At 37.8% G+C, this 25950-nt stretch overlaps 4 protein-coding genes across 5 annotated transcripts; 1 reads left to right on the forward strand and 3 right to left on the reverse strand.

Annotated features, from left to right (window-relative positions):
* Window positions 1-1657: 1657 nt before the first annotated feature.
* LOC133744852 (uncharacterized mitochondrial protein AtMg00810-like) lies at window positions 1658-2581 on the reverse strand. The gene has a single exon (XM_062172883.1). The coding sequence runs from the start codon at window positions 2579-2581 to the stop codon at window positions 1658-1660; it is 924 nt and encodes a 307-aa protein (XP_062028867.1).
* A 1095-nt stretch (window positions 2582-3676) lies between these two features.
* On the reverse strand, window positions 3677-14518 carry LOC133745224 (kinesin-like protein KIN-UA). The gene is made up of 19 exons (XM_062173257.1): window positions 13995-14518; window positions 13123-13223; window positions 12899-13021; window positions 11737-11922; window positions 11350-11571; window positions 11051-11207; window positions 10681-10830; window positions 10184-10272; window positions 9773-9976; window positions 9436-9582; window positions 8417-8548; window positions 8185-8316; window positions 6915-7050; window positions 6703-6795; window positions 5653-5778; window positions 5436-5561; window positions 4593-4736; window positions 4313-4441; window positions 3677-4204 (listed from the first exon to the last, which is right to left on the reverse strand). Exons 1-19 carry the CDS (start codon window positions 14179-14181, stop codon window positions 4044-4046), a joined length of 2745 nt encoding a protein of 914 aa, XP_062029241.1. The 5' UTR covers window positions 14182-14518; the 3' UTR covers window positions 3677-4043.
* Window positions 14519-17644: 3126 nt separating this feature from the next.
* Window positions 17645-19859, reverse strand: LOC133745403 (uncharacterized). Of its 2 annotated transcripts, none has more exons than XM_062173468.1 (4): window positions 19302-19859; window positions 19133-19203; window positions 18551-18619; window positions 17645-18343 (listed from the first exon to the last, which is right to left on the reverse strand). In XM_062173468.1, the coding sequence occupies exons 1-4, from the start codon at window positions 19351-19353 to the stop codon at window positions 18236-18238; spliced, it is 300 nt and encodes a 99-aa protein (XP_062029452.1). In that variant the 5' UTR covers window positions 19354-19859; the 3' UTR covers window positions 17645-18235. The 2 variants fall into 2 exon arrangements, with proteins under 2 accessions (XP_062029452.1, XP_062029451.1); XM_062173467.1 differs by having other exon boundaries at window positions 19133-19211; window positions 19302-19853.
* A 2442-nt stretch (window positions 19860-22301) lies between these two features.
* LOC133744853 (uncharacterized) lies at window positions 22302-25748 on the forward strand. The gene has a single exon (XM_062172884.1). It carries the CDS (start codon window positions 22302-22304, stop codon window positions 25746-25748), a length of 3447 nt encoding a protein of 1148 aa, XP_062028868.1.
* Window positions 25749-25950: the final 202 nt, after the last annotated feature.

Below are 25950 nucleotides of genomic sequence, written 5' to 3' on the forward strand. Positions count from 1 at the left end.
AGACGAGCATTATTGGCTTTCTAGGAGGTTTCTCCTGTCAAGAGTTGGGTTGGAAGTGATGGCGCTTTGGAGTAGTGGTGGGATGACGGTGTTGGATTTTCTTTAGTCCTAGGTCTGACTGTCCAGAACTCCCTTTGATCGGGTTCGAAGCAACGACGAGTGTTGGCTTGGTCGATCAATTGCTGGCCAGGTGGATTCTGGGTGGGAGTTGGTGTTCTTGGCTGAGTCTGCTCCAACACGTTTTGTTGTTTCTGCCACTAAGTCTGGTGCCAGTTTAGTATTTTTTAGTTAAGTTTTTTAGTATGTTTGGAGTCGGGGCTTAGTTTGGCTTCAACAGTGCGTCAGTATAGACGTCCATTTTGACGTCTAAAGTGGGAAAAGTTTCGGTTGAAGCTTTTATCTCCCATTCTCATTGTAATCTTCGTTTTATTAATGAAGTTCTTATTTGATAAAAAAAAAAAAAATTTAATAATTAGATCTCGTATCATAATTTTTTTAGCATGAACTTACTATTTTACCCTTTAATTGTCCATTTACACCACTTTTTCTCTTTCATTTTTTCTTTCTTAACCAATGCGGCTCCTCCATTTCTCATCTCCATAATATGAGCTTTCGTAGAAAATTGCTGGACTCACCTTCATGTTTTCCCAGTTCTACGCACTCATATATATATATACATAAAATAAATCTGCCAGCGAGAAAGATCAAACAATTTTGGAAAAGAGTAAAGGGGTGAGGTGACAGAGATGAGAAGAGGGAGAGGGGACCGGACTTATCATTATCTTGTTTTCCTAATTCACAAAATAAAAAAATGCTATTGTTGCTGCAATGCAAAATGACTAGAGAGAAAGGGAAAAAAAAAACCAAAAGGAAATGTACGAATCCTGAGGTGTGAGAGATACTTCTTGAGAAAGAGGTGAATGAACAGAGATGGTAATTATAGAGAAGAATTAAAGAGAGGTGGGGAAGTGAACCGAGAGACATATGAAATTGAAACGGGTGACTGTGGATTCTGTTTTTTGTTTTTTTTTTTTTTTTGCTAGGAGGGTATAACGGGGTTTTAAATTATGTAAAAATTTGAGGAGGGTCTAAATCCTAAATTAGGAGGTATGAATAGAACCACTCAGTTAGAGCATTAGGATAACACCAATGACTAAAATAAGGTCATGTCACATGGAGCATCAATACATCAAGTGCCCTGTAGAAGTTACCTTGCATTCTCTAGCGATTAGTTTATGCATGGACCCTGCTTGGATGGCGATATAAAAGTATAAGAAAAACAGCCTACCTAATGAAAACCAATCCTATGCAGATGTTGAATTCAGTTTTGAATAAACTGAACATAAATGCGTTAGTGAATCTCTTGATCTTTTACTTTCGTTCTCAGCTCAATTGCTTCTTCCACTCTTTGATTTACTTCATGATTGCTAAATGTGTAATTGCTGATGGTATATTGCTTAGACTGAAAGATAATGATTTTGTAATTGGATTGCATACCTCAAACTTGAGATTGCTTTTCTATTTATATTAGAGTTGGGTCCATATACAATGATTGTGAGATTCAATGATATTAACAGTTACAAAATCAGATAGCTAGAATCAAGGTAATTAATACAAAAGGAAATAAAGACATTGATACAGTCTTTAAGAGAATGATTCAATCTTTAATAGGTGATTTGCAGTTATCAATTTCCATTGAGTTATCACCTCCCCGCAAGCTGACGGGGCGTGCACGAACAGGAAGCTTGAGTACTAGGGAAGAGAATCTAGCAGATGGCAAACCTTTTGTAAATAGATCTGCAATCATATTAGTTGTGCAGAGATAGTGAACTGTAAGCTCTTGTCGAACCACCTTTTCACGGACATAGTGATAATCGACCTCCACATGGGGTGTCCGTGTGTGAAAGACTGGATTAGATGCTAGAGAAAGAGCACTGATATTGTCGCACCATAAAGTGGGACAAGAGAGATGCAATTTGAGATCTTTGAAGAGATGGAGGAACCATGAAATGGTTGCTGCTGTATAAGCAAGCTGACGATATTCAGATTCTGTGCTTGACCGAGAGACACCTCCTTGTTTCTTAGAAGACCAAGATATGAGATTAGGACCCAAATAGATGCAAGAGCCACCAGTGGAGATTCGGTCATCTGGATCGCCAGCATAATCCGCATCAGAGAAAGCATTTATATTGAAAGAACCAGGCCTATAAAAGAGACCATGATTGTGAGTTTTCTTGATGTACCGTAGAATACGTTTCACTGCAACCCAATGTGTGGTAGTAGGCTTATGTAAAAATTGACAAACTTGATTAACAGCAAAGGCAATATCCGGACGTGTGATGGTGAGGTATTGAAGGGCGCCTACAACACTTCGAAAAGCAGTAGGATCAGATAAGGCATCACCATCATTAATGCTTAAACGTTTACCACTTACAGCTGGAGTGGCATAGGGTTTGGCATCAAGCATATCTGTGTGGCGTAATAGATCCAGAGCATATTTAGATTGAGTGAGGGAGAGACCAGCAGCAGAACGTTGAACTTCAATACCCAAAAAATAATGAAGATTGCCGAGATCTTTCATAGAGAATAGTTTGCCCAAATGAATAATAAGTGTAGCAATAGAGGATGAATTATTGCCCGTGATCAGAATATCATCAACATATATTAATAAGTAAATTAGCACCGTTCCAGAATGGTAGACAAATAGGGAAGAGTCAGCCATGGAAGAGATAAAACCCAGTTCTTCAAGGTATGAGGAGAAGCAAGAAAACCATGCCCGTGGTGCCTGTTTGAGGCCATATAATGATCGGGTTAATTTGCAAACAAACTTAGGGAACTGAGCATCAACAAATCCAGTAGGTTGCTTCATGTATACATCTTCAGTGAGAAATCCAACAGATTGCGACTGCGCAAGGTGGGAACAAGTTGAGCAAGCCAGAGGGAATAATTGGTTCTATCGAGTTTGATATTCAAGAAGTTGGTAATGGATGGCGTAGAGTTGGAAGTGGTGCTGGAGGAAGAGATGGTAGTGGAAGTAGTACTGGAGGTAGTCATCGTAACAAGATGGGAGAGAGGAAAAAAAAATTTGTGTCGTTAGACTAGGGCTGTGATACCATGAAAGATAATGATTTTGTAATTGGATTGCATACCTCAAACTTGAGATTGCTTTTCTATTTATATTAGAGTTGGGTCCATATACAATGATTGTGAGATTCAATGATATTAACAGTTACAAAATCAGATAGCTAGAATCAAGGTAATTAATACAAAAGGAAATAAAGACATTGATACAGTCTTTAAGAGAATGATTCAATCTTTAATAGGTGATTTGCCGTTATCAATTTCCATTGAGTTATCATAGACTTTGGCTTACATCTGCTTCAGAATCCGAGGCTAGTGTAGCAATTGGGTTTGTGTTGTTCGATGTGGCTTATAGTTGAATTTGATACACCCATTGTACCAATAAAAAATCTGCCTCTTGTGCAGGCGCCGAGGAAGCAGGAACCTTAATTTCATACATTCATAGGGAAAGTGTCTCGAAATTCTTTGTTTAAATACAAAAAGCCTTCGTCTTGGAATTCTGTCTGTATGTTTGTGCATTGTAGGTAGGTTAAAGTGGTGAGAGTCCTAATTTCCAGGATGGTATTCAGAGGTTGTTGAAGTTTCAGCACCGGCGGCAAGACAATTACAGTTTATTTACAAAGAGATGCAAAAAATTCAGTTTGTTTCCCTATTTGTTTCATATACAAATCAATGTACAAACTAATTTGAAGCACTGATGGAATAATTCACTTAAAACATAATCTAACGATAATAATGATAAGGGGATTAGGGTGTAGACTTTAACTAAACCTTAGGACTAAACAAAGGCATACTGACTAAGATGGTGACTTCCTCAGGAACAAGATGGTAGAACTTCAGTTGCAAGCATTCCTTTTTGTTTGTGCTGCAAGAATCATACCTCATGCTTGAGATTACTCTAGGCTAATACTTGCTGTACATCCTCCACACTTTCATATCAAGTTCTCTTATTCCACAACTCTTTAATTATCTATCCGCAGCCGCCTCAGTTCACCTTGGAAGGTGGGGCTAGAAGTTAGTGTTCGATATGCAAGAGTTCTTATGTCTTCGCGTGAACAGTCTCGGGAAATGCGAACAAGCTCCCACAAGGCACCACCACTGATCATGTCTTTTGCATTTGTTTCTGAAAAATAGTGAATTCTACATTTTTCAGCAAACTTTCTACAGCAAATTTCTACAGAGGGTTAGAGTTTTCATTGTGTGATAATAAGAAAGAGGAAGGAAAGCTTACCATGTTGCGCTAAGTGGCATAGTGCTAGTTCAATGTGGCGCCTGATTGGTGAGGCTTCTTTATTAGCATTCTGTACAATCCATGAAAGTGCACCGTCCTCGATCAAAAGAGATCTCCCATTTTTGGTCCCTAAAGTTAAATAACCAAATAACCACATTAGCTCAGTCTAAAGGATGATTAAACTGTATATGTTTCAATGCAGTAATTCTTCAATAATATTTGATAAGCACAGAATACATTTGAAGACAACCACAAGAAGACCTTTCTGATAGTCTTTTACCTTGTGTAGATGCCCTAGACTCGCATTTTGCGAAATTTGCAATCCCACGAGCAACTTGTGCAAGAACATCTGGATGCCCACATCTGACCATTCCTAGCAATGACTTAATTCCACCTTCAGCCCTTAGCTTGCTCTGTAATTTATCTGAACAATGCAATTTCATTGGTGTTAGTGACAGCAGAATATACTGATGTAAATTAGTTTTTATCTGGAAAGTAGATAAAGAAACACCCTGCTGAAGAATGATGGAGATCCTACTTTTAGCATTTGATGTGATTAAGGGTATGATTAGGGAATTGAGCTGATTACCGCTTTGAACCATTTGATAAAGAGAATTAGGGGTTTAATTCATGAAAATACTTGTAATTGAATTAGCAAGGGATCTTATTATGTTTGATTGTCTGACAGGCCTCATAATTAGGCCATGATGTAATTTTCTTCAGACTGGAGCATAGAAGTTTAAAATGAAACCCCAGCTTCTCTCTAGTTCTTCTCCACTATCCGCTCCCTCTGTCTCTTCTTTTCTCCCTCTTCTATTATCTCTAGAGAAATAGTTCTTTGTTTGCAGTGACCCAGACACAGTATTTAGCAAAATGACAACAGATACAAGCGTGAAGAAAGTTGCTCACAATAGAAATATGATTATCAAATCTAATTCTGGTGTAGCCTGTACTGTAACTTCTCTGTTGCTAAAAGTTTGCTTCCTACATTCTCATTTAATTCTAAGTAGGAGTAAAGTTTCATCAGATTTACTTGAACTCATTCAGAACTTCTTGCAACTTGGTGTCTTCTAGAATTAACAGAGGTTGAAGAAATGAACTTCAAAGAGGTCAGAAAGTTTACCATTTCCGCAAAGATTAGCAATGGCTCCAGCAACCATTCGAAGGGTTTGTGGATCTTCACCGTTGGCTGCTGTCATAGATAACAAACTAATTCCCCCTTGATTCATTATCAGCTCCTGGTTGGTTTCTGAGTTCAAAGCCAAATTGAAGAGCTGACTTTATTAGCCAATATTGGCAATATCTATGAAGAATCATGAACCAGGGACCAATATTTTTACCGTTCATTGCTAAATTTGCAATGGCACCTGCCGCAACTCTATGTATGGTTTCATCGTCAGAGGTTTTGAGTAACATCAACAAGGATGTGAGACCACCAGCTTGTACAATTTTCTCCTGATTTGCTTCTGCAAATTATGGGGGAGCAGGTATTATTGCTCGCTACACAGTAGCCTTAACTATAGTGATGCTATGAAGTGAATCTCAAGTGATCATACTAGATCTGGAGATCGAGCTTTATTCAGCATGGAAACTAATAGGAAATCTACATATAGAACCAGTTCAACAGCAAAATATTATGACCCAAAATATATTACAAGGGAAGAGGGACCCAATTTTTGTACACAGCATTAAAGCAAAAATAGATAACAGATGAACTCAGTTTCACCACACAAAATAATTTATGAATCTTCACCTATCTTTTCATGTAACTATACTTGCCCTCTACCAAGGACTAGTGACTGCTAGTTGGACCATGAAACAGAACATAGATCTTTAACTTTTACATAGCCAAGCTATTGATGTTCGCAACATGAATTTTTTTATTTCAAAATAATTGGCATCAATTATTCTTAGGCCAATTGATCATGACTTGAAGCCAAAATCCCTGTAGCATCTTCAATAGTCACTATGTTTAACAACATATTTAGAAGAAGAGAAAGATCTTAGAAATCAATTGTGCTAGTTTTTTAATCCTCTTCTCTCCTAGATAACTCACAAAGATCTTGTGGTATTGAGTGGTCCTTTAAAACTAAATGCTATGCTACTTCAAGCATAAAACACATACTTCTACATATGCAATCACTCTGTAGTCTCCACATCTGAAAAGATGTTCTAAAAAAGAAATTAAGCATAAAACACATACTTCTACATATGCAATCACTCTGTAGTCTCCACATCTGAAGAGATGTTCTAAAAAAGAAATTAAGCATTATGCCACAGGTAATATCAGTAACATGCTGGTACATTGATTTTGAGAACTTCAGAATATAAGCATGTAATATGGCAGTAGCAAGGCAAGGAAGATAAACGAGGTAAAGAAATGAAATCACCTTCAGCAGCAAGATTTGCTACAACTTTAACGGCATGAATTCGCACATCATTGTCTTCAGCTTCAAGTAATGACAAGATCTTTTGCAATCCCACTAATAATTTTATGTACCATTAGTAATAGATAAACAAAAGAAAAACAAGAGAATAAATTGATGAATATTATACAATATAGCATCAAGTGAAAATAAGCGAGCACTAGAGCAACTGCAACCTTGTTCGAAAATTTTTGCTATTGAGGCTTTGTCCTCATTTCCTGATTCCTTGAGCTGTAGATGCCTAACTTGAGTCATGAGGGAGTCAAGGCCACCAACTTTTCCAAGCCCACTCCTATCAAGTTGTCTACTTGTCTGCAAGAGCATATGTGTTAATGCACATTTCAAGACTCTGGAAACCATGGAATTGCATGAAATGGGGCTATTTAATACCCAATGAAATAAATATAATAATACAAAAAGGTAGAGGAATTGATTGTTCCTGTTCATATGTGGAGTGTTGGTTCCATTTCAAAATGTTCAAGTCTCCAGCATTACAAATTTTGCTAGAGTTGACTGTTTCAAAAGTTCAGATTCATGTTCTTGGAAACATAAACTTCTAGTACTATGGATATGAAATTGCAAATCCAAGTAATTTGGGGAATTGAAACTAATTTAGACCTCATTCCCAAATTTCCTTGTATACCTATGCCATTACAACACTAATCAGATTGTCCACAGATATGGCCTCATTACCTTTCTAAACCCCTTACAAAGATTTTACATCCCTTAGCCTGCCTGGCCACTGCAGAAATTCAAGGCAAGGCTTGTTGCACTAGTTACACTAAGCCACTAAGGCATGTCTCTCTAAAAGATGTCACCCCATTTTGAGCTAGAGTGTTTGCTGATGGCATACATCCCTCATGGTTAGAGAGTGATAAATGTTTCTATGTTTTTGACTTGAAGCATCTTAGTCAAACCATACCAGTCACCAAACAGGACCATATTTTTATCATTTCTCACCAGCACTATCAAGAGAAAAAAAGGATACTAATAACTATAATCTTTTTTCTGACCGAGGGATGATACTCTAACTAAACACTGCCTTGGAAGAAAAGGGGAGTTGGACTATAATCTTTTTTTCTTAAGAGGTAATATTTTTTGTTTTTTAATTACCAACTGGTGGTATTTAAGTCGATTATTGGTGCTTTTAGTTAGGGGTGTAAATGAGCCGAGTTGGAGTGAATACCAAGGTGATTTTGTTTGGCTCATTTGCTTTTTATCGAGCTCGAGCCGGGCTAAAGCTTGAATTTTTTTTTCCATGCTCAAGCTCGGCTCGGCTTGAATATTTTTCTTAAGCCCGAGCTGGGCTCGGCTCAGCTCGATTTATTGGACAAGCTTGAGCTTGAATAGGCTTGGCTAGCTTGGCTTATTTGAATTTAAATTTAAAAAATAAAAAAGGAAGAAAGATGATTCCCAACAAGATTTAAAACTCTACATATAGCATACCTCATCAGCATCAAAGCTCAGTTGCAACAATTGACTGTGAAATGTTGCTATTTCTCCTTCAAGTTTCTCCTTCTGATGTGCCTCATCTTCCAGCATCTTACGAAGCTTTAAGATCTCTGAATTTCCAGCTGCCTACCACATCAAAAGAATTGTTCTATGTAACATCCGCAAGATTTCAAAAATCGGTTCAATGATATGATATCAGAATCATTAAACTGGTGATAAAACGCACCTCTGACCTTTTCCATTGAGTCAGTTGACTCTTTAGATTACTAGTTTCCTCTTCAGCAGCCTTCCTAAGACTTGTCTCTCGCTGGAGCAACTTTCTTAAGTCATCAATTTCCTCAACATGCAACCTGCAAATCTATGTATGATAAAATTGTTAGGAATACTCCTCAACACAACATATAACGGAAAACAAGAGCTAAAAAATCAAATTGGCAGCAGTAATACGAAAATATATCATCTCAATCAAGGGACCACTACTTGATCTGTGGGAGAAGCTTAATGTGAAAGGCAGCTGGAAAGCAAGATAAATTCGTGCTTAAAATGACAAAGAAAAGAAGCAAGCAATCTTCATAAGACACACAACGTATTCCAATCACCAATCCATAGCATTTAACTTTTGACCTTGATAAAATGCATGATGATATGTTACTTCCCGGCATGCAATAGATAAAAAATTCAAGAACATCTTTAGAGCCACAAATAGAAGAAATTCATGTGGGCGAGTACCGACAATACCCATACCCTCCCAGTGACAAACTTTTACATATCAGCAGAAAGTGTAGCAAGTATTATCCACAGAAGGTGTTGCAGGTAGTACCTGTACCCGGCCTACCGGGTAACCTGTTTGCCTTCTTTTGAACTGTTTATACCTTTTTTTACTAATATATACGTACATATATAAAGCACCAAGTTGATTATTCTTTCTACGGCAGTTTTTCTTCCCAGAATTCTGCAAACCCATATGGATGGATAATTGAAAATCAACGATCATTGGTAAGTGAACCGGCGGCATTCAAAAAAATCTACTAATTGATTTACCCGCTTTTCTCATTTTAACAGGAAAATAACAGTGAGAAAGAGAAGTATAAATATAATAGGTCCTCAACCTGATGAATCAGTTCACAATCCATAGAAGATAAGAAATTTCAACTACAAGCCAGAAACTCATGTGAAACACAAACAATTCACTATGACACTGCTATCACAAAGAGCACAAAACAAGAGCGAAGTGGAGGATTATACCTCTTTGCTCGATGTCACATTAGATTTATCGTCCTTGGGTCCATTTGTGACTTTTTCAAAGTCATGCTTTGGCTGATTCATCACCAACTGCTCTTCAAGCTTTTTTATTGATTCCATATAGTCTTTCTGATATTTCAATCTTTCCTTCTACATGGGAGAAATACAAGGAGTTCAATAAGCATAAACAAATTTACACAATCCAGGTAAGCAGGACAAATATATAATTTTTGCTTCCTTTCCTTAAAAAACTTATATGAGCCACAGAACAATGTTGAAACATTTTTAACTGTATGCCCGTGTGAATGCCAACTTTCCAGATATTGAAACAAAAACTTGCCTCCAGTGCATCTGCATAGTTCTTTTCAACCTCTGAGATCTGATTTTGTGCTTCCGTGGCTATTCTTTCAATCTCATCCTCAAATGCTTTCTGCTGTCTTTCATGTTCTGCAATGAGTTTGTCTAATTGTATATCTAGCCTTCTAGACAAACTTTTGTAGTCAAATTCCTCCTTCAATTTCAACATATTCTCCACTTTCATAGCCTGAGTAAACACAATTTCAGTAACTTCAAAATAATAGTTTTTTTTTTTTTTTAGAAGAATCTTCAAAATAATAGTTATGCATCAATGAAAAGACTATTAGATTGCTAAATAATGCTAGAAGAATTTTACAAGAGGTTACTACCCAACTATTCCAGAGAGGCAGAATGAAACTCAAAAAAAAAAAAAAGGAAAGTTCTAGAAACCCACCCGCTGTCCAAACATAATAGTACTAGCCGTCTCTCCTCGATGACGTGGAGATGGACCGATAGTAACAACCAGTGAAGTTCTTGCTGTGCCTGTTAAAATTTACTGGTATCAGGCATCTACAAATGTTGAAATGTCAAAAACGTAGAGAGAAATTTCCTTATTTATCTGTAAAAATTAGCTTGCAAAGTGACCTGGGAGACAACACTTTATTTTATTTACTTTTAGCAAACAAACAGTTTTTAAAATATAGGGGATTCTAAATTTTTTATTTTTTATTTTTAAAAAACAATCCACCCTACGGGGCAAGATGTGAGTGTCCTAAATCAAACAATCTTTCAACCTACATATGACTTTAAAACAGGAACCATCAACTATTTGAGAAGGCCAAAGTATACACTCAAGCTAGCCACTCAAAACTTTCAAAAGTATACACAGAATGGAGATATCGTATCCTGATATAATGTAGTAAAATATGAAGATGAAACATCCCATCTTACCTCCAAATGAATCCCGAAGCAATCTTGTAAGTTTTGAATCTCGAACAGGAATATGTGCACTGTTCTCTGCCAATGCATTGATGCACTTTCCCAGTGCACTTAACGAGAGATTGATTGATTTGGCTTCCTCTAGTGTATGTCCTTCACTTCCTGGCATACGACAAAGATCAACAAAAAAAACCTAAATGAGACCTCCGGGAATCAGTCCTTCTATCTCTTTTTTTTAACCCCTAAAGTTATCTCAATTTTCTGAGATAATTAATGCAGGAATTTAGAGAGATCTATCTTTCCTCCGGAATAGGTCACTGTAACAGGATATAGCAAAAGAAAATTAGGAAACAATTCTAATATATTCACTAGATGCACACACCTGATTTGTCGATACGCTCTGAACCAGCAAGATCTACCACAATTAACTTGCTCTTTCGAACAACAGGAGGCTTCAGACTTTTAACAGTGTGGGAGTTGTTGACATTTTGGCTTGAAAGAGCTGAATCTCTTCCCTTTACGGACTTTTTTACGTGTACCTGTAGCATTTGAAATCTTCCTTTTATAATTAGCATAAAGCATGTCGCTTAATGCTTAAATATTATCAGCTTTGAAAATCTTCACCAACCATTCACTTTTAAACAAATAAGCCTCGTAAAAAGATAAATATAGATTACTTACCATCAGAATAGCATGGCTACGAGAAGACTCAGTATTCAGTTTTGTATTGGTAGCAAAGCGGTGAGCTTCCCCTAATCTTAGTAGTTCCACAAAACTCTTGTGGTCCCTGATTTCAACTAGGCTAGCCCCTGGTAGTGAGACATCACCAGTTTTGGGGTCTTCCACTATAGAAATGCTATCATTTCCAGGATCAAGTAGGTCATGTATGGTTTCCATGTAAAGCTGACATGTAGAGAACCAGAATGTTAGAGAAATGAGAAATTGTAGTCATTAGTTACATCGTAGTCATTAGTTTCATCAGTGAAAAAGGTTGAAAAAAACTTGTAACAAACCAATAATATAATGCTATTAAGGAAATGACTAACACCAGCTTGAGAGTTCAACAACCTGCAGATACGAGACTGACAAAGAATCAGACTCCAGAGATACATCTGCTAAAATATCCTCCATGGCACGGACCATTATTCCACGAGCAGCAGTATCCTCCTCTCCAAGTCGTCCAAGTGTATACGTCTTTCCTGTACCAGTCTGGCCATATGCCATGACTGTCCCATTATAACCTTCCAGAACACTCTGGTGAAGGAAATTACAAGATGACATGTCACTTGAAGGAAATTCCACAAAATACAGAAGAAAATGAAAAAACTCTGCATCCATACGAATAGGAATACGTGATTATATATTTCATATGAAATGAATGGATAGAAATTAGAATATAAAGGAACTGTAGGCCGAAATCTGAGCAAATTTTGATCTAATGAATAATAGTTCTAATGCACTATCCTAACTCGAAATCCCCAGCCAAAAAGTTGGCAATTGGCTTCTTTGGACCTACTTATGTACTGGATTCAGAGATCAGAATCCCCTCAGTCCTTGGCAGAGAAGACACGAACTGGGCAAGTTGCATACTAGCCATGACAATTTTTGGAACCTAGTTCTACCAGCTAGGGTATAGGGTATAGTGCACATGGCAATTGAATCCAAACCTATGTACATTGATAAAGTAATTTGGGGTTCACATCCAAAACCAATTGGCAATGGATAGAGTGGCCCAAACCCTTATAAACCCATAGGCAATGTCCCATTTTTCCCATGTGGGATGTATATATTCTCAACACGCCTCCGCACGTGTGGCAAATTTTCAAGCCATACACGTGGACAACTTTGGGTGACGTGGAGCCCGTGAGGCCGTGAGGCATGCACACGTGGGTAACCCGCTCTGATACCATGATAAAGTAATCTGGGGTTCACATCCAAAACCAATTGGCAATGGATGGAGTGGCCCAAACCCTTATAAACCCATAGGCAAGGTCCCATTTTTCCCATGTGGGATGTGTATATTCTCAACATACATAACTTGGATGAAGATGCAAAACTATGAGGAACATGTACATAAAAGAAAAAAGTATATTATTTGGAACCTTCAAACAAAGTCTATAGACCAAACTTCTAGGAAGACTTTTGCTTCGATTAAGGGTCCAAATTATCAACTTGTAACAGATGAATCTAAAAGTAAAAAGCTGGAAACTGAAGTTTTATGTATATGCACCTCCACAACAGGCTTTGCCACTACTTCATAAACACGCTTTTGTGATGCAAACTCTGTGAGAACTTCATCGAACTCATAAGTATCCAAGTCCCAATTGTTTCTCCGAAGTTTCAACCTTTTAAGCTGAAACAGAACACAAAATGATTAAATTGCGTGGACCATGAAAGCAGATAGTAATAATAGGAAGATAGTTAGCTATCAATAAATCAAGTATTAGTAGGTACCTCCGGCTGTAATTCTACAATATCAGCAAAATCAGCATCTGAGATCATTTCATCAGAGTTACGTGGCCGCAATCTCACAGCTACTCGGACTCTTCCAGGAACTATACCAAGAAAAGCAAAGTCAAATGAACAGGTATAAATTTAACATTTCAAAAACTTAAAATATAGGATAGTAAAAGGAATTCAGGGAAGAATTGCTCAGATCCCAGTGATTTGAATAAATATACAGTTAGGGAAAAGTGATGCAAGATGCAAGTGAAACAGGAAGACTACTAATTACCATGACAACCTACAGTAGAAAATGACAATTACTTTCTCCAACAAAGATTAAAAACTACCCACTAATCTAGCATTCAAATCTACCAATTATTTGACACGAATCCTATATACAACATAAGTTTAAAGAAAAGAGGCTGGAGTCTTCCGCACATAGCAGGCAAGAAATCAAAGCCTCATTAATAACTCCCCGAGCTCTTTCCTGAACCATATTCATGTCGAAAACCATTTTCACAGGCATATTCTTACACCATTAACTTGGTTTACAGACTCCACATCAATTCAACTTCAAAACCAAAAATTTCTATGTATCCCAACTCACAATTCTTAAGACACAAATTCTCCCTAAATTGAAATGCATTGGAACTTGGAACCAATAATATGGAATAGCAATCCATCATCCCCAGAAAAGAATACCACATTATTGCCTATATTAGTCAAAGCGTACCACAGTTTCTGGCAATAATAGTATTTCTCTTTTCTTCACATACAAACATTCCTTCAAACATTTCAAACCCAAAACCACCAGCAAAAACAGTAAACAAGTCACCAACATCTCAACCACAAAATGCTTGAACCCAGAAACAAAAACCCACCTCCAGTATTATCCTTAGAGGCAGCAGCACCACCAATAGAGCCAGTGCTGTTCCGGCGAGGAGGAAGCAAAGGCTTGGACTTTACAGCAGACTTGGGGTTGGAATTGACAGAAAGAGGCCTATCCACCTTGAAAGAGCTTCTCTGAGTAGTGGCATCTCGGTAATTATACCCGCCTGAAGCGGCCATTGCACCCAGAAATGAAGCTTCAAAAAGCAGGAGTCTTTGGAAGCTTCGGGATAAACCCAGAAAAACCCAAGTCTCTGTTTTGGGAATTGAGAAAGACCCAGGTGGTATTTCTCTCTCTCAAGTTCAGAGAAATGCAAATGGAGCAGTATGACACTGGCAGCAATAGGAGTAGTAGTACTTGGTGAGTCCTTCAATAGTTTCTAGTGGTAGTGGGATTAATCGTGTGGGATGTGACTCAGATAAATCCGGGTCTGTTTGATTTTGCTTTTGCTTTGCTTCCTCAATCGAAGCTTTGGAGAGAGAGAGTACAAGAGAAAGCGTTTTTGACTTACTTTTGTTTAAAGCAAGAGAGAGAGAGTGATGGTCCCGTCGCAGCTTAGTAGGTCCCCATTTCGCTTATTGGCTTTTGGGTTTAAGGCCGAAAGTACGACCATGCCCCTTTGGGTTTAGGGAGTCTTTCTCTCTTGGAAAGTTTCTTGGTTCTAAGTTCTAACCACAAATAAGAGGAGGGGCAGTTCGGGCAGTCCACAATGGCTGGTGCCTTGTATCAATGTTTTGTTCTGACAATTTTATTATTCATGCATCATTTCTAAATCTTCCAAGGATTTCTTTGGTGAGCCATGGTGTCAAATTCTGTGCTATAATGTCTTCAGTTTGATGCTTAATGAGTGATTTAATGATCTACTACGTTATGGAATGGTTTTGTTATAAGAAATATATTGATTCAACCATTGTTCATTTTGGTATGTTACGACACAATGACAGTATGCATAAATTATAGTGATTCATCACAAAAATGACTCGTGCATCTCTCCAAGTTTGCGTCTATTAACTCTTTAGATTTTCGAAACATTCTTGCTTTCAAATCCATTTATGACGTGAGCTAAATCGAAGCGACTAACATATAGGAGTATGATTAGTGTTTGATTAATTTCTCAACTCTTTTCTAATAGTCATGCTGTTGAAGCCACATGTTTGTTTAATACATGTCCCATTACTATAATTGGACTAGTTGGATTACTATATAGAATACACTACTAATTGCACCGATCAAATTATCTTAAAAGGGGCAAATATTACAGAAAGTGACAGAACCATTAGTTAAGCAATTAATAATTTTCTATGATAGATTTCCGGATGATGATTAAACAATGGCCCCATTTTAGAACACAATTGAATTCTGGGGTACCTAGAATATGCATACATTCATTCACTTGAAGCTTGATAAATGGCGCCATCTGAGTTGAAAAACTTCAAAAAAAAAAGTAGGGAATTGGCAATGAAGGAGCTAGCACAAAACTGATTAGCAAAATGATGATCGAGGCCCAAAAAGCAAAGAGAAAGAGAGTTCGAGCTTTTGCAAGAAAGACATCAAACTGAGCAAAAGAAAGGCTCCTTGAAAATGGTCTACTTTGATGAACAAGTTTTTGAATTTTAATGGTGCCAAAAAGAGCATTAACCCATTTGAATGCTCCAACTTTGTTAATAGAACAACACTCCTGAAATCAAAGCTTTCGTGTACCCTAGCTTTTGTGGCAAGGGACCTTCTAATCTTTGCTTTTGGGAAAAAAAATTAAAATGGCCCCCAGCCTCCCATGATTTGCCAAAGTTCAAAAGCCCCCCAATAAATCTCACACACAAATCTACAAAGGAACCTTGATTTTCACTTATTTTCTTGAAGTTCAATGATGGAATTGGTAGGGACTGTGAAAAACTCAGAATCTTTCTGATCCTGTACATAAAGCAAATGGAGTGTTCATCCATAAAAGTAGTATACAGTATGAAGAAGATAAACATAGTGATTTCTTCTTTTTTGATCTGATACTTGTTCATTCAGGTATGGAATGAGTTTGCAGCTGCCTGTATATAAATGAAGAGGGAAGGCTTTTTTTTTTGTTTTTTTTTCTTTTTGAGCGGAAAACGACAGCTATTTAACTTGTTTACTAAAAAATTATCAGAGTACATTAGTTAACAAACACCTCATGATCAGATCCTAAAGAAATTTTTAACTAGAAGTAAGAACTAAATGAAAATAAAGCAAAACATGTTGCTAAAAGCAATAAACATAAGTGCAAATGATATGCTTTCATTGCGTTAGTTATAACTCGGTGCATCAGTAGATGTCTAAACGGAGTTAAATGCGCGGTGACAAATGAGACGGTCAGCTTCATCATTCTGTAGTTGTTTAGAAACCTTATTCTTCAATCTCTTTCAAGAGTGTGGTCGGAAGTTGCTCTCTCAGCCTCACCTACCTAAATTAAAGTTTGAAGCGAAGAATAAATGTGTGATTTTACACTTGAACTTTGCTCCACCATTCAAGTAGTTTACATGTCTTTGCTCAGGGCCCTCCATTGACTGAGCTTAATTGCTTTGAAGATACAGAAGCTAAGATTTGCAAAGCAATAAAGCTCCTTTGAAAGTGAAAGACACGCACCGTGTGGTAGCAGCAGAAACGCCAGAACGCATTATGCATCAATCTGTATCTGAAAATTAGCTAGAACAGCAATGATATAGGAGAGAGATTTAAGTTCATATAACTGTTAGGAAAATTTTAATATGTGGAATCCCAATAGCAACAAGCTATTTATTAGTACCGACAAAATTTCTTTTGTTAAAATTAGAAAAACATTGTCATTGTCCCACAATATTATCTAGTATGATATCAAAATTTTATTTTTAGCTTGTAAATTTTCAGAGACAAAAGATAAGACTAAGCATTTCGCTAACTCTTTCTAGTGTAGAGCATCATGACATATAAATGAGATGAGTGTTGAGTATGATATACATTCTTTGATAACAACTTCACATTCAATCGTGGTCACTATCCAAGGACCAATACAACACCAAATAATGGTCCAAGTTTCATGGGTGGTACACATGAATTTCACATTGGGTGGTTCTTGGCATAAAGTGATAGGTTTTACATCTTTTTTTTAGTTCTAAAAGGGTTGGTGGCCTTGGGGAAAAGGGAGAAAAGCATTCATAGTTCGATGCAAAATTTCACCAATAGCCAACTGTAGCATCTAAAATACATTTTGTGAGAGAAGAAATAAAGGGAGGAGTGGAGGACCCTGCTAGCTAAAGCTTAGCTGCTCCACCACCGCGGCAGCCCTTATAGGTACACCTCTGTGCTTGACTAGGACTGGTGAGAGAGGTCATGAGTTTAAAGGCTTATACAGTTGCACGCCCAGAAACTCACATGAATTGTTAGCGACACATCAATGTTGCTCCACACTCTTACTTTATGGCTTGACTAGGAAGCAATTCTCGTGATCTAATTATACATATGTAATGTTGTGGTGGATACATTCATTTCTTTATTGAGATTACACAGAGTACGCTTCTGCATTTTAGCCTCACTTAGCTTTGAAAACAATAAATGGCAATCCATTGGTGTGCAAACTAGCATTTGCACTCTACCAAACTAACCAAACACAGCAGTACAGAATTAAACAAGAAAAAAAAAAATAGAACTGATCGACTGCGCGCATTATTGATCAATAATTGATACCACAAGGACAATCGATGATGCCGTCGTAGTTTTCAAAATTGGCAATAAACACAAAAGGACTATTTTGTAGCAAACGTTCTATATCTCTTTATACTTCTTTTTTTCCAGAACAAGAGAGAGAAGAACGGTACTCAATTTCAAGTTTCAACACTACATGCATGAATTATATTTAAAAAAGAGCATAACAAACAATTACAGCACCACTCAACGAAGAAAGCCTAGCTAGACTATAAACTACATTCTCATCTGAAGAATTGTGGCTACAACACGGTGACACCTGACCGTGAGACTCTCCAACATTTTGTCATAGAACAGAGGCCTTCAAATGAAAATGATCAAATCGAAATTATATTCAGTTTTTGGCACTGGGAAAATCCTGGTTCATGCTGCATGCGCACAAACTGACTATCATGGTTCATTTTGTAAATCTGCGCTTCTTCCTCAACACGTAAACCTTACCGCCCTGACAAAGAAATTGCTTTCTTTCCTTTGGTACCTAACTGAAGCAAAAATAGGAAGAGATTTGTCTGTTCTGTAGAAACTTCAAAGCTTCTTGGAGCGTTCTTCAGTTGATCTGTAAATACGATATGCAGCAAAACACATTGTGGCATTGCCTATAACTGTCAGGGCTGCTTGAAGAGCCACCAATACCTACAACTCATGGATGAGAAGCAAAATGTCACTGTATATATTGTCTCAAAACTCAATTCCTATCTTAATACAAGGAACAAATTCGTAAAAGTCTTCGCTATCAGTTGTTGCAGCTTATGATCATGATCAATAATCTGTTCCATGTTTCAACTATATCATCTCCTTTTACAAATCCCATTCAAAAACATGGAAAACGACTGTTCTTACCTCAAGAGACTCTGAGTTATAAAAGAAATGCCAAGTGCATGCACAGAATGCTCCACCAAGAAGGGGAACCTGCACCAACCAGATTCAATCACTAATCACCAAAACTTTAGTTAAGAAGACAGTGGACATTAAGATACTAATAAAACTAGAAAGCATGCTCTACATAAAGTTCCTCCACCAACCCATCTTTTCTAAGGACTATTTTCAAAATTTGGAAACCCAGCTTTGCAACTTATAGCTAAATCAAAATCCACAACTAATCGCAATTCAAAAAGATCGACCCCAAGTTAAAAGCAGTGTTCACTAAACCCTAATCCTTTTGACAAGTTTCTTTAACAATAGGGTAGAAATTTTGTGGATTTATTAGCTATAAATTTCTAGTCTATTGGGACATTGTTGTCTAAACAATTCAGGAACAGTCCATCTCTAGTGTTAATATTCTTAATTGGTCCTACACTGATTTGGTTAGCTAAAAAGTACATCACAGTCAAGTTATGTAATGCTCCTCTGTTCCAACTATTGAACCACTGATCGCTCCAATTTGCAACAATTTGTAAAAACTCAAAAGAGATTATAACTCACCATACCCCAAGCCAGCCCTTTCCACGATTCGAACCCGGACTTCTCACCATACTGCCACACCAACACCATTGCTGTAATCCTTGCAACAATAAAAACTCACAATCAACTTCAGCAACCAATAGTATAAATTGCAAAATGTAAGACCCAATAGGATGAGAGAAATGCTCACCATTCAACGACGCTGGACACGTGTATGGCCCATGTGGGCAGGGAGAGGGCATTGGCAGGTTCAGTGAGCTGCAGAGAATCCAGTAACGGTAGCTCAGCGGCTGAGGCGGGTGCCATAACCGTCAGGGACAGGGTCAGACCCGCCCCGAGTAGACTACCCACCATGGTTTCCGGGTTACCATATTGACTGGTGGACTTTGAGAGTTGGGTTTGGGGCTTTGGGTGTGTATGGAAGGTTGGAGGGAAATGGGGTTTAGGGAGGTGCAGTAAGGAGTTCATTACCATTGGTGGGTGTTGGGTTTTGTTTCAAGATTTTCAGTGAAGCTTTGGAAGCTGGAGAGTGAGGGTACAACAGAAATTTGATCAGAGATTGGAGGACTTGTTGGTAAATATGTTTTGGATAAGGTAGCTTCTTCTTCGTGCTTCAGGTACCTCAATGGTTTCTTCTTTTGTTTGGAACTGCATTTGAATTGGAATGAAACAAATGATTCGTAACTTCTATTGCAACTAGGAGTGTGATAAGAGAAATGTGTCTCAGCTTTAAGACAACGATATTGTTGAAAAAGTAGATAAACAACTTGTAGAAAATTTTCTGGTATATTTCATGAGGAAAAATACTTAGGTGGGGGCTTCCCCACCACGTGGCCTTACGGCCACCCAATCAGAGGAAAGAAAATTTTTTATCTTTTCTGAAAATGCCCCGCTCCCTAATGTGCAATACCCAAAACACCCCCCCTGCTGGGCGGTGATTGGCCCTCCCCACCACGTGTCCCGTGCGGGTGCCCTACGCAAGAATCTCTCTTTCATGAGAGAGTCATTTACATAGACCAAAACATATATAGCAGATGGAGTGAAGAAATTTTTTTCAATCATTCTTAATATATTTACGATATCAAGAAATTTTCTTTTACTAATTTAGGGACAAGATACAAATTTATTCTATTTACTCTATCTTACACACAAGACTTATACACAAGGTAATGCACGACAACAGTAAGTATATATACACAAGATAAAAAACTCGATCTCATGAAACTTCTAATAGATAAAATGAAAATGCAGAGAAGTCATGTTAGAGATAATGTTTATTTAGACAGTTGGACTAAATAGTTTTGTTCAATCGACCAAACAGTAAATGAATCTTATATAAGTTTATAAGAAATAATAGTAATTTCGGTTTTTTATTTATAAAATATGAATATTTTAAGTATGATATCTTTTGATATTAAAATCCAATTGGTGGGTAGGACATGTCATGTAATATGAACACTCCACGATATGTATACATTTGGAGAACACTATGGAAGTGTAGTAGACCCACATAGCACTACCGAAGGAAACGACAACAGATAAACAGTCTACAGTTGTTTCAAAGGCGGTAGTGGTGTACATGTGAAAAAGATTTCACAATATATTTTGTGTAGAAGTGTGTAGATAAGTGAAGAGCTGTCACCTTAACTTAACCATGGTTAGGTGATTGATAAGATATAAACTTAGTTATGTAAATTTTGTAACTATTGTTAGTTAACTAGAGTTACTTTATGTAAACTAAATTTAATTTTCAAGTGTATATATAAAATTCATTGTTGTAAGAATTACCTATTTGATATTTTTATGTAAACTTGTTTATACCTTCATTTGATGCACCGTGCTTTATCAAGCATTTTCTACGAGCTAATTGTTTGAAACCAAAAGCATGAACGTGGGGAAGCATTCAATCCAACCATCATGATTCCATTAGTGCTCCATGATTAGTTGATGAAAATTAGCTGTGTCTTGTTACTTCGTCGTAACCTCTATATATAGGCTGCCAGACCAAAGTGGTTGGCCTTAAACAAATCATGATGGAGCACTAATTGAATTATGGAGCACTAATGGAATAATGATGGTTAGATTGAATGATTCCCCACGTTCATGCTTTTGGGTTCAAACATCAACAAAACTGGAGCCAAACACTAATATTAGAATTACAATGTATACCACAACTGTAATTGAGTGACAATACTTTTACTCTAGTGTAACTAAGTGACACTACTTTCATTTGTAATATTAATATCAAGTTTGTTTGAGTAGCGATAATAACTATTCTAACAATTATAAAGTAAGATTGCAGGAATCATGAAATGCTATAAAATATGATATTATAGTTTAGAGACAAATTTATGTAGTAGGCTGTATGGGCTATAGCCTAGTCCAAAATTTTTGATAAAATATCACTAAATACAAGATAAATTATATAATAATCCAAAAGAAAATAATCTATATATCTTAGTTTTTTTGTTACTAGGGTTTATATGTCTTCGTCAAAGACTAATTAGAGAAGAAAAATAATGAAAATTCCTTAATAATTGCAATCCCAATTTCGATCAAACCAAACAAATTTATTCCTCTATCACTCTAGATATTTCAATGGTTAATGCTCATACACCCCGAATCCATGAGAATACTTCTCATACACCCCAATGTCTTATTTTTATTCCTCTTTACACAACATTTTCTCCCTTTTCTTCCTACCTACCCATCTTGTCAAAACTCCTACCATTAGTACCCTTCTTTACTGTCTATTTTAGTTGTTTTGTTGTCAATTTCAATGTTTGCATAACAAAAGTTTTGTTGAAACGTGGTGGGCCCATCAGAGTTTTATTTGTTTAAATATATATGCAGATGTTAACAGTCATCCTCTATTTTCAACGGTAAACAGTACGCTTTACTATTCAGAATTTCGATCGTTGACAGACTAGAGTTGAATCCATTAGCTTTTTTTTTATTTTTACTGTAGGCTAATGAAATTTTAGGGGCTTTCTTTACGTGGGCTAGGGGTCGTGGGCGAAGTCATATTGAACGCCGCCTTGATCGTGCTTTATGTGATACTTGCTGGAATGAGTCCTGGCAGTTAACAAGTTGCATTGCACTTCCACGAGTGGTTTCAGATCATACTGCTCTTTTGTTCTCAGCTAATAGGAATTTTATTGGGGGACCAAAACCCTTCAAATTTCAATCAATGTGGCTTCTTCATCCTTCTTTTCAGGACCTTGTAGCGAATTGTTGGAGAAATACTACTCCTGCTGGTTGCCCAATGTACGTCACTCTGCAAAAGCTTAAAGCTTTGAAGCTATGCCTCAAGCATTGGAATTACAGTGTCTTTGGGAATGTTCATAGATTTTTGGAAGAAGCTCGAGCCAAGCTAGCTGATATTCAACAAACTATTTCTTCAAATGGGTTTTCTGAACATCTTTTTGCAGCTGAAGTCGAGGCCAAAACAGCGGTGCTTGATGCAACTCGGCGTCAAGAAGCATTTTGGAGGGATAGGGCCAAGGTTCAGTGGCTTACAGATGGGGACAAATGCACCTCTTTCTTTCATGCCTATGCTAGAAACAAGACCGCTAGAGCTCGCATAAATTGTCTTCATGATGGTCACTCTCTTCTAACTGACTTGGAAGACATATCCAATCATGTTGTAACCTTTTACCAATCATTATATGGCCCAGGTACGCCTCCTAGGGGAATTGATGAGATATGTAATATTATTCCTAACTTAATTACAGGTGAAGAAAATGCTATGCTTACAGCTATGCCGTCTCCAGAAGAGATTAAACGTACTGTTTTCTCCATGAATCCCTCCAGTTCCCCAGGTCCTGATGGGTTTCCAGGTGCTTTCTATCATAATTGTTGGGATATTGTTGGAGCAGATGTTGTAGCTTTTGTGCAATATTTCTTTCAGCATAACTGGTGGTACCCTAATGCCAATTCTAATTTTATTGTGCTTCTTCCAAAAGTTGAAGGTGCAAACTTAATTTCCCAATTTCGGCCAATTGCCTTGGCGAATTTTCTTTTCAAGATTATACAAAAAATTTTGGCTGATCGTCTGGGCCCTATTGCCTCACGTATTATCTCAGCTAATCAATCTGCATTTCTGCCGGGACGTCGTATTTCTGATTGTATTGGCCTGGTCTCTGAGGGTTTCAATTTATTGGACAGGAAAACTAGAGGTGGTAATGTGGGTATAAAGGTTGATATTGCTAAAGCTTTTGATACCCTAAATTGGCAGTTCTTATTTCAGGTTCTCCATCACTTTGGTTTTTCGCCAGACTTCGTGAATTATGTCAATACCATCCTTAATTCAGCAAGATTGTCAGTTATGATTAATGGTTCTCCAAAAGGTTATTTCCCTTGTGCTAGAGGAGTAAGGCAAGGGGACCCTTTATCCCCACTTTTATTCTGTATCGCTGAGGAGGCGTTGAGCAGAGGACTTTCCTCTCTGTTTGCTTCTCGGCGTGTGAAACCTATATCCCTTCCGCGAGGTTGCTCCCTCACTCATGTCTTATATGCCGATGACCTATTTATATTTTGCCGCGGGGATATCTCTTCTCTCACTTGTCTGCAATCTTTTTTAGAGAGTTATGGTCAGGCTTCTGGGCAGCTAGTAAATACAGAAAAGAGTACTTTTCATTTGGGAGATTCCTATGCTCATCGACGTAGGCCAATACACCGTATATTGGGCTTTAAATGTGGAAGTGCTCCATTCACTTATTTGGGTGTCCCAATTTTCAAAGGTAAGCCTTGTCGGTTACATCTTCAACCTCTGGCAGATAAAGCAAAAGCTCGCCTTGTGGGTTGGACTGGGAAACTTCTATCTATGGCTGGGCGTGTTCAATTAGTTCATGATGTTTTTCAAAGTATGCTTCTTCATAGTTTCTCTACTTATCTCTGGCCGTCATCACTCATTAAATACTTATCAACTTGTGCTCGCAATTTCATATGGTCTGGGAACATAGCCATTAAAAAGCTTGTCACTGTTTCCTGGAATCAAATTTGTGCACCGAAGAAAGAAGCTGGGGTTGGTCTTCGACATCTAAAAACTCTTAACTCTACAGCGCTTCTTACTATGGGGTGGCGTGTTCTAACAGTTAATTCTGCATGGAGTATTTTTGCCCGTCGCCGATTCTCGATCTTCCATCATATGAAGATTAGATATTTTGGTTCTTCAATTTGGCATGGGTTAAAAGTTTCTCTTTCCCTATTGTTTCAAAATTCAAAATGGCTCATTGGGGATGGACAATTAGTTCAATTTTGGACTGAAAAATGGCTTGATATACCCATTGTTGATAAGCTTCATGCTACGACTTATTCTGCTCATTTGACATCTACTATTGCTTCCTTTATCTCAAATCAAAGTTGGGCTTTGCTGGCTCGATTTTGTCAAGCCTTCCCAGATTTGGCTAAAGAGATCATGCTAGTCCCCCTCCCTTTGGAACCTATTAGTGATTCTCTTGTTTGGGAGCATTCTGGTAATGGGACTCTTTCTTTTTCATTTGCCTATGAACAGTTACGACCAAAATTTTTATCGCCGACATGGGTTTCTTCAGTGTGGCGTAACTATATTCCTCCACACTATTCTTTGCTAGCTTGGCGCTTATTCCATCATAAATTGCCTACGGATGATCAACTTCAAAAGAGAGGTATTCCTATGGTGTCTGTTTGTCAGCTTTGTAATTTTGGTTTTATAGAGGATCAGACTCATCTCTTTTTCAATTGCTCTTTTGCTCAACATGTTTGGCAATGGTTGACTTGCTGCTTTGGTTGTTCTTTGCCATCCAGTGGCTCTTTGCTAGATCTTTGGAATGCTTTCACTCACAAGGCCTTCTCTACTCAATTAAAAAATCTTTGGCTTGCAGGAGGCTTGTATGTAATTATGGCTATTTGGAAGTCTCGTAATAAGTTACGGTTTGAGAACAAAAAGCCGTCTCTTATGCGTGTCTTCCGATCTATTAAAGCTTGGCTTCAATTTGTTGCTCCTCATACGCCTGGTGACACCAATGGAGTCTTAGATGCCCAATTGCTTCTTGCATTGGGTGTGACACCAACCGCTAAAACCCGAAAAGAAAATCGGCTTGTTCTGTGGCACCCTCCTATTTCTCCGTGGATTAAGCTCAATACTGATGGTCTTGCTAAAGGAAATCCAGGTCCTGCAGCTTGTGGGGGTGTTTTTCGGGATTGTCAAGGTCGTTTCATTGGAGGTTTTAGCACGACCCTTGGACATCATAATGCTTTCTTTTCAGAGCTCATGGCGGTAATTATTGGGGTTGAATTGGCTTTTCAGCTAGGTTGGCATTGTGTGTGGCTCGAATGTGACTCTACTAGTGTGGTTGAATGTTTCTCTAAACCATCTTTTGTCCCCCCATGGCAGTTGCGCATCCCGTGGCTTAATTGTGTGGCAAGAACTCGTGTAATGTCTTTCTTTTCTTCTCATGTTCTTCGAGAAGGGAACACTGTCGCTGATAGGCTTGCTAATCTGGGTTTGTCCTCACCATCTTTGGTTTGGCACACTTCCCCTCCTGTTGAAATTATTCCAGTCACGTATGGACTCTCTGGGTTTTCCTTACTTTCGTCATGCTTAGCTGCTATTTGCTACAGACGAGATGCTCCAACCTGCAGCTCTTGGTTTTGATCAAACTGCACCTTTGTCATGTTGATGAGGATGCAGCAAATGCTGGTGCACAAAGGATGGCCATGCCATGATCATGTTCTCTCTAATTTATATGTTCTCCGTGCACTAGTTTTGGCTAGTTTTACTATTTCCTTTTTGTTTTGCACCCTTTGACCTTCTTTTTTTTATTTGCTCTTGGGAAGGTTTTGGTTTGGTCCCCCTT

Source organism: Rosa rugosa, chromosome 4 (genome assembly GCF_958449725.1).
Source record: "Rosa rugosa chromosome 4, drRosRugo1.1, whole genome shotgun sequence".
Lineage (NCBI taxonomy): Eukaryota > Viridiplantae > Streptophyta > Magnoliopsida > Rosales > Rosaceae > Rosa > Rosa rugosa.

What these genes read in the sequence shown, in the direction of transcription:
- LOC133745403 (XM_062173467.1), bottom strand. Translation starts at nt 19,585, where the DNA reads ATGGTAATGAACTCCTTACTGCACCTCCCTAAACCCCATTTCCCTCCA. An exon ending in AAGGGCTGGCTTGGGGTATG is followed by an intron (nt 18,620 to 19,132) that starts GTGAGTTATAAT and finishes TGGTTGGTGCAG; the next exon opens with GTTCCCCTTCTTGGTGGAGC. An exon ending in ATAACTCAGAGTCTCTTGAG is followed by an intron (nt 18,344 to 18,550) that starts GTAAGAACAGTC and finishes CATGAGTTGTAG; the next exon opens with GTATTGGTGGCTCTTCAAGC.
- LOC133745224 (XM_062173257.1), bottom strand. Translation starts at nt 14,181, where the DNA reads ATGGCCGCTTCAGGCGGGTATAATTACCGAGATGCCACTACTCAGAGA. An exon ending in AGAGCGTATCGACAAATCAG is followed by an intron (nt 10,831 to 11,050) that starts GTGTGTGCATCT and finishes GTCGTATGCCAG; the next exon opens with GAAGTGAAGGACATACACTA. An exon ending in TGAGCTTTGATGCTGATGAG is followed by an intron (nt 7,051 to 8,184) that starts GTATGCTATATG and finishes ATGCTCTTGCAG; the next exon opens with ACAAGTAGACAACTTGATAG.
- LOC133744853 (XM_062172884.1), top strand. Translation starts at nt 22,302, where the DNA reads ATGTGGCTTCTTCATCCTTCTTTTCAGGACCTTGTAGCGAATTGTTGG.
- LOC133744852 (XM_062172883.1), bottom strand. Translation starts at nt 2,581, where the DNA reads ATGAAAGATCTCGGCAATCTTCATTATTTTTTGGGTATTGAAGTTCAA.